The sequence below is a fragment of the Spermophilus citellus genome, assembly GCF_964194105.1.
Source record: "Spermophilus citellus genome assembly, chromosome: 9".
Taxonomy (NCBI): Eukaryota; Metazoa; Chordata; class Mammalia; order Rodentia; family Sciuridae; genus Spermophilus; species Spermophilus citellus.
Window position 1 is genome coordinate 102,026,707 of NC_138191.1, and position 8,729 is coordinate 102,035,435.

The following is an 8,729-nucleotide window of genomic DNA, read 5'->3' on the forward strand; positions in this document are numbered from 1 at the left end:
TTAAAAAATTCAGATTCTCTGAAGAAATTGATGTTTTATCTATAGCAAATTATGTTAAAGCCAGAAATTAATGTTCTTGACAGTAGAATTTTAACTTCAGTATCTTCAACAAATATTATCAAAAAATATTACCAACCCATCAAAGAATATTACACCTAACCTAGTCCTGATCTATTTCATTAGTTACATATCTGTTTTTTTAGCTTTTTTCCAGATGCTTAAAACTGTAGTAGATCCCTGTTACTTCAAAGTCAGACTCTTCTGTGTTATTTTTATTTTTCATAAGTGTTTCATCTTCAGTCTACATTTCTTCATCTTCCTGAGGGCAATAGCAGTGTGGTGTAGTAGAAAATCTCTGGAGCCACAGACTGTCTCCTTTCTCATCTGTCACTTTCTAGCTGAATGCTCTTAGGCAAATCATTTAACCTCAGTTTTAATTTCTACCTCTATCAACTTATGTCGTGATATTTATTGATAAATTTATAGAAAGTATCTAATTCAATGCCTCATATTATTCAATAACTTTTGTGCTCGAGGTAAGTGCTATACAATGAACTTTATATATATTATAAAGAATAATATATATATGTGTGTATATATATATATAATTTTTAATTTTTAAACAATTTTAAAAATATAGCTGAGAAAACTTGAGACTCTAGACAGTTAAATAAATTTCCCAAGGTACCACAGTTCCAGACTGACTTTAAAAGGCTATTCTCATACTGGTCATACCAGACCATCTGTGTGCTGCTTTTACCAAGCCGTACCTGTTTTTCTAAATTCCTTTTTAACTCTTAACATGAAATTTTCATTGTTTTGTAACTGTTTCACACAAATAGTTCTGTTTCCCCTTTTAGAGAGTCAGTATTTGATGCAGAGCCTTCAGCGTATTTTATTGTTCACAGTCCCCCTCCCCACCTCTGCCAAGTATCACACTCCTATAAAAAAAAGTGTTAGGTTTAAATAGTACTACCTCTAATTTACTTTTATCATTGTTTTAAACCTTTTGGTTTCACCATTGTTTATATCCTTTTTTTATAGCTCATATCAGCGGCCACATGGCTCTCTCCATTTGGATGATGGTGAATACTGGTCCAGGGCAGCCTCTTACAATAAGGGAAAATCCCACCGACCCGTCTTTGAGAACAGCATGGACAAGATGTACAGGAACTTATACAAAAAGGCCTGTGGTTCTGTTTCCCATACACAGGAAAGCTTCTGAGACCATCCATGATAAACTGTGTGAATGTCCGTGTCAACCTCTCAATGAAATCGTTTGATGTGATCAATATCTGTATTCATTTTTTTTTTAAACAGGTGGTTCATTGAGTAAAATAGTTAACACTGAATCAAGTTTATTACTTCAAATGGTGCATTTTCATAAACAAGCCTTTTTTATTTCAGGAGATTGTGCTGTTTCAGATGTCAGAGCTATGCCACACAATCACAACTTCAATCTCTGAGAGCATGCTTCTCACATATATCTCATATCAACATCTACAAATTGAACAGTTTCTCTCTAGAAATGTTCTTCTGCCCTAATCACCTTGTATTTTTCTTTTATTTTTAATTAATATTAACTTAAAAATTCGTAGAAAGATATACTATATAAAATGAATTTCCCAAGAATTTAAACCCTGTTTTAATTGATAGCTTCTGCTTTTCTTCTAGGTATATTTCTTAGCTCATAAGAAATAGCTTTTTTAAAATTCATTTTTTATTTGTTCTTTTTAGTTATACATGACAGTAGAAAGCTTATATAATAATTTACTTCCTCTTTTCTTTAGTTCTTCTTTAGAAAAACTACTTTATAAGATACCTAAAATGTGTAAGTAAGAGTTAGACATAGCAGTGGCCATGTATAAACCGTGAATAACTAATTTTTTAGAATGCACAGTTTTCTTCTAGGGCCATGCCTTTTGATGCAAGTAGAATCAGAAAATAGCCTATATTATCAAGTATGTAGAAACTCAGTAAAAATAAGGGACTTGTAATTTAAACTCTTTGGCATTTTGAAGCAGCCTCACTTTAATGGACATTTGACACCATAGGGAATAAAATAATATGGCAGAGTGCTTTTTAGTAGGCACTCAAAATCTTATTGGTTGAATAATAAAATGAGCTCCTCATTTCCCATCCAACACATAATCTATGAATACAGTGACACTTGGAAGATATGAAACAAAAGTCAGATGCCAAATTCACCAGAGAGTGAATGAGGGGAAAGCAAAGTGTTTGAAATAAGTAAAATTTATTTACAAGCTTGAAGAGTTGACTACAAGATATTTTCTCATTGACTGTATCATTGGTTAAGTCCACAGTTGTGATTTAAAGAGAAAAAGAAATGACTTGCAGTCTACTGAAATTAAAATTAAAATGGGAAATTGGATAATTTTGTGTTAGGAAACAATATACATGTGTTATCTAATAATAGAACTTTTAACTTCAGGTTAAGAATGTTTTAGTATAGCAATCTGTGATATATCGAAAAGGGCATGGCAATATGAGGTGGAGTCCTAGGCTTTCTCCCATCTCTGCCATTTTCTAGTTGAATCTCTTTAATTCTCTAGTCCTTAGTTTCCTCAGCTGTCAAATAAAGGGAATGGTATGGCTGTTAAACCATGTTCTGTGGACCAAGACGATGGTTCTAAGAGATGTTTATAGGAATGTAGATATAATTTTTTTATTGGTCATGTAAGTTTTATGAAAGTTGGTTTAACACACACACATGTGGGTGCATGTGTATGTGTCTTATAGAGTCCTACGTAGAATGGCAGGAATGAAAAGGGATGCTATTAATGTGTGGGGGCAGCACTTATAAATTGGGGCTGTCAGCCAAGTTAGGTCCTAGGGTCTCCATAATCATACTGAAAACTACCATGTGGGAGACTTTAAGAAATTCTGGATAAACCTTTTACAGTATCTAGTAGAAAGTCTTCCCCATAATTGATGCTTCTTAAATATTTATTGAATTAACCCAGAATTTCCTAACCTAAATTGAGCATATAACAATGTTGTTACAGCCACTACTCCCTGGTTCCCCAGCTCCCCATTGCTCCATCCCAAGTGCTATTATCTGGTACATGTGGACACCAACTGATGAAATGCTAACACTACACAATACTGAGTTACCCTCTGGCTGTAGGTTAAATAATGTTTTGCACAACAAGCTTTTGAATTTTAGCATTGAATAATGAATGCTCTTTATAGAAAAGCATATCCTCAGTGGAAATCTTCTGGGAGAAGATGAAAAATTCTTCAGTTTTAAAAGTTGCTGTTTAATGAAAATAACAAATTTATATATCAAATACAATATTATATACTATCACAGAAAATCTTCTGAATAAGTAACATGAAAATTACTTATTGTGCCTATGTCTGCTATTAGCTAAGAGAAGGGCCACAAAAAGTAGAACTCAAAAAAGAAAATTTAGAAACTGATGACCATTTTCCTATGGATTAAATTTGGCATATCTATAAAGAATGAGAGCATATTCTTAGTTATACAGCATCTTTGCTACATCTGATTATTTTCCATTTCCTAATGGAAGGATTGGTCTTTGTTGTTCTATTACTCTCACTTATTGTATTGTAGTGTTTTAAAATAGTAAAACCTTTAAGTACTAATATAGTTGTATTTTCTCATTCATAGAAGCAGAAAGGTGCAGTTGTTTATTCCTATACTTTATTTCCCATAAATGTGGTAATAATCATTGGGCTTACTATGAAATATAAGTAAGATTTTTTTTCTTCCTTTGATATATCTTATTCTTTAAATAGAAAAGGAATTTTAGGAAAGAAAATATTTAATTTAGTCAAGAAATAATGACATACCATTGGGAGAATCTTCCCTGGTTTTACTAATAGTTATGGTACCCTAAAATCATTTATCCTTCTTGAAACTCAGTTTTGTCACATATAAAGCATTGAAGTGATTAATTTAAAATAATATTTTTAGCAGTCTAACATTTATATAATTGTACAATTGATTAATGTGTATGATCAGGAAGGTCCTAGGCAGCGTAGTTGTGATTTGATTTCAAAGATTAAGCTCCTGATTAAAAACCAGGAGCAAGTAGAGGATCATTCTGTTTACTTGCTAATAATAGCTTTATTAAGATATAATTAGCTCTCAAAGTATATAATTAAGTAGTTTTTGCTATTTTCACAGAATTATGCAAACATAACTACTAGCTAATTACAAAATATCATCCCCCCCCAAAAAAACTCCTTTAACAATTAGCAATTACTTTCCACTACCCTCTCCCCTCAACTCTTGGAAAACACTAATCTGCTTTCTGTCTCTCTACCTATTATGGACATTTCCTATAAATGGAAGCATATAATATGTGACCTATTGTGTCTACATTCTTTCACTTAGGATGTTTTCAGGGTTCATACAAAATATAACATGTTTCATTATTTAATTCCTTTTTATTAGTAAATAATTCATTGTATGAATATACCATGTTTTGTTTATCTATTCAGTTGATAAGACATTTGGGTAATTTTCACTTTGGGCTCATTTTGAAATGTTGCTATGAATATTATATTCAATTTTGTGTGGGCATACTGTTTCATTTCTTGTGAGTACATACCTGTAAGTTGAATTTCTGTGTCATATGGACATATGACATTCCAAGGTGGCCTACCTTTGAGAGGACCCCAGTAGCCTTTGACTCAGAGGACCTCAAAAGCCTTCTCAATTGCCTTGGATCATCCATGACTTTTGTTTATGATAGACTGTGGTTTTTGCCTTCATGGATCCAGGTGCCTCGGCTACTACCTACCCCAATAGGAGATACTTCAGCCAGTGTCACTGTGGACATACTGACACTGGTTTCCAGTACAGTTACTACATACAACTGGCCCTGACCCCATTACCCATACCAATTTTAACTACCTTGTATGCCTGTGACCAGTTCTTGTTACTGAAGGTATGCACTCAGTTGGCCTTGGCTTTTGCCATAGTATATACAAGCACTGTTGGTTTGTATTACTGTATGCTTGCCTTCTTCCAGCCCTCAACAGCATATGTACTTGCTGTTGATACACTGCTGGTTTGTACCACTATACATGTTCCAGCTCATAGCCACTTTTCACTGCTCTACTACTGGCTCTAGCTTTTGCAAACATATGTACTCACATCATCAGCTCTGGCATTTCCCTATGTTGGTGCACTCATCATTGGCCTCAAAAGCCCCAAGGACCCCCAACAACCCCTGTGGATACCACAGAACCCCACAGTAATCACTGCTGAGGACCACACTATGGTCAGTGTTTTAGACCTCAGCTGCCTGAGCTATTGTGCCACTTCTCCTACCCTCCTGCAGATCTGAAGTTGTGGCATGCCCCTTCATTTGGTTCTACATGTACCACTAGTCCCAGTGCCATGGCATGTTCATGCTCCTCCAAAGATATTCTGTTAAATTTGATTTCTCCAAATTGATGACTCCAATGCACAAGTACAGGGAAACACGATACCATCAAAAGTATACAATACGTTTTAACTTACCTTAAGCAAATGGAAGAAAGTGAAACATGAATTACCTGACAAAAATTCAAAATAATTATTCTAACGAAGCTCAGTAAGATAACAGACTATTTAACAAAACCAGGAAAACAAACCATGAACAAAATGTTGAGATGCCCAACAAAGAGAATAAAGTACAACAAATTCTCAAGCTGAAGAATACAATGAACTAAAAAATGCAATAGAGAGCTTCAAGATCAGACTTAAACAGAAGAAAGAACTATTGAATTAAAAAATAGGTTATTTAGTTCGAGGGGAAAAATGAAAAGTATATAGTATTAATGGGACAGTACGAATAACCAATACATGCATTATAAAAGGTAAAGAAGGAGATATAAAAGGACAGCAGGCTTTTAATGAAATAACTGAAACTTTCCAAACCTTGAAAGTAGACATTCAGACTCAGAGAAATAGAAGACAAGACACCCAGAAGAGTCCAAAATGGTTGAATAAAAAGGTGTCTACAATGAAATGCATTACAATTAAACTTCCAAAATACAATGGACCTTTGTAAAAACTATTAGTGGATTTCTTAACAGAAATCCTTGGAAGCCAGGATTCATATGATTAAAGCAGTGAAATAACTGAAAAGTAGTGTATCTTGAAAAAGCTATCCTTTAAAAATGAATGGGTGATAAAATCTTTCCCAGACAAAAACAGAGGGTGTTTGTCCTACCTGCTTAAGGGAGTTCTTCAAGGAAAATATAAAGAGTGCTAAATAGAAACTTGATAGAATAAGAAAATATAAATCCCACAGATAAATTAGCTCCTATTTCACTCTATATTTGATTTTATCTGTTAAATTTTATCTGTTAAATTTTATGTTAAATTAGCTCCTATTTCACTCTATATTTGATTTTAACACTGTAATGGTGGTGTGCTAATCTATAATCCTAATATAAAGGTTAAACAAGTATTGAGAGGCTGGGGATATAGCTCAGTTGCTAGAGTGCTTGCCTCACATTCACAAGGCACTGGATTCAATCCCCAGTACATTTACCCCTCCAAAAAAAAAAAAGAAATTTTGTGTGTGTGTGTGTGTGTGTGTGTGTGTATAGACTAACTGTAATTACAAAAATTCAGTAAACAATTCACTATACAAAAAAAGCAAACTCTGATTTCAAAAACATGAAGTATATATAGAAGAAGCTAAAATTGTTTTGTTTGTAATTGAACATAAGTTGTTAGCAAATTAAAATAGATGGCTACATACCAGAAATTTCATACAATAAACCACAAAGGAAAAAAGTATAGATAATACAAAAGATAAAGAGAAGGTGATAATCAAACCAAAGCACTATGAAAAATAAGGAAAGCAGGAAGATGGGAATAAAATTGTTGCAAATCAGAACAGGTTAATAAAATGGCAGTAGCAAGTTTTTACTCACCAGTCATTACAGTAAATGTAAATGGATGAAACTTCCCAATAAAAAGACATATAATAAATAGATAAAAAGCCAAAACCTAGCTGTATTCTGTCTGCAAGAGACATTTTAGGTATGAAAGCTGAAAGTGAAGGATGAAGAAAGATTTTCCATCCAAGTGCTTACCAAAGACAACAGGAGCAGCTATACCTTTATCAGACAGAATGGACTTTTTAAGTCAAAAACTGTAGACACAATATTATAGTATAATGAAAGGTTCAAGTCAATGGAAAAATATAACAATTATAAATCTATCAGCATCCAACATTAGAGCACCCTAAAGTATAAAGCAAATATATTGGAATAAGAAAATTGACAACAGAATGATAATACTAGGAGGCCTAAAACACCTAGTTTAATGTGCATAGAATATCCTCCTACACAATCAGAAAACAACTTACTTGAATACCACTATAGATCTAACGGGGCTGACAGAAATAAACAGCTTTATAACTAAGAGCAGCAAAATATATGCTTGTAAATGCACATGGGACATTCTTCAGAGTATTTGGCATCTTAAGTCACAGAAAAAGTCTTAACAAATTTAAGACAATTGAAATCAAGAAACTTCTGAGACCACAGTGAAATAGAACTAGAAATTGATGAGAGATATCAGGAAAAATCACAAACACATGGAAACTAAACACATTTTGATTAATCATTGGGCTTTGATCTAAAGGGGAAATTAAAAAGAATTTTAAAAATACCTTGAGACAAATGAAAGTGAAGACAACTTACTAGAATTTATGGGGTAAAGCAAAAGCAGTACAAAAGGGAAAGTTTAGAGTGTCAAGTGGACTATAAAAGAGAAAAAGATCTCAAAGTAACTTGACAACCCAAATTTAGCAGAAGGAAGGAGATAATAGAGTTTAGAGTAGACAAAGTAGGAGATAGAAATTTAACAAAACTAAAGTTGCTTTTCTGAAACTAAAAATTGGCAAACCCTTAAAATAACAAGAAAAAATAACTTTCAAATAAAATTAGAGAGGAAACATTACAATGGATGACAGAGAAATAAAAGATATAATAGTCTATTATACATTATATACCAAAAAATTTAATAACCTATGTAAAAAGGATAAATTCAACCACTCAGAAACATAAAAAGAGTTTCAAGACTGAATCAGGAAGAAATAACTTGACTAGACCAATTACAAGAAATTCAGTTCTCCTTGAATTTCAACCAAGCCCACCATCCAATGGCTTCATGGTTGAATTCACATATGCAAGGAAAATTAACACTATTTCAAAACATATGAAAGCTAAACACTTAAAACTCATTTTGTGATACCAGCATCACCAAAAACACTACAAGAAACCTTAAATCTCTGATGAGCAAAAATACAGAAACATTTGGTAAAATAGTAGAAAATTAGTTCAGTAGCACATTGAAAAGATCATATGTCAGAATCAAATGATATTTATCCTTGGGATACAGAGATAGTTCAATATACAAAAATAAATCAATGTGATATAAAAAGAATGAAATACAAACCAAATGTTCATCCTAATAGATGCTGAAAGGCTTTGTCAAAATTCAATATCCTTTCATGATAAAACAAAAAATATATATAAGGAACTTAATGAAAGACCCATAGCTAGCATTTATATTACTCCAACTTCTGTTATTGTAACAAAATACATGTCATAATCAACTTTAAAAGAACACAGGTTTATTTTAGCTAACAATTTTGGAGATTCCAGCTCATGATTGGCTCACTGCTTTGGGGTTTGGACATACATTATGGTGGGGAGTGTGCAGTGGGGCA

General features: G+C 32.9%; 1 protein-coding gene across 2 annotated transcripts in view; it reads left to right on the top strand.

The window, feature by feature from the left end:
- SPATA6 (spermatogenesis associated 6) overlaps positions 1 to 6,239 on the top strand; it is a 119,673-nt gene extending 113,434 nt beyond the window's left edge. For both annotated transcript variants that reach the window (XM_081307147.1, XM_081307148.1), the window contains exon 13: positions 1,045 to 6,239. In XM_081307147.1, the coding sequence (XP_081163273.1) occupies positions 1,045 to 1,225 (181 nt within the window). In that variant the 3' untranslated portion in view covers positions 1,226 to 6,239. The remainder of the gene's footprint in view (positions 1 to 1,044) is intronic.
- Positions 6,240 to 8,729: the final 2,490 nt, after the last annotated feature.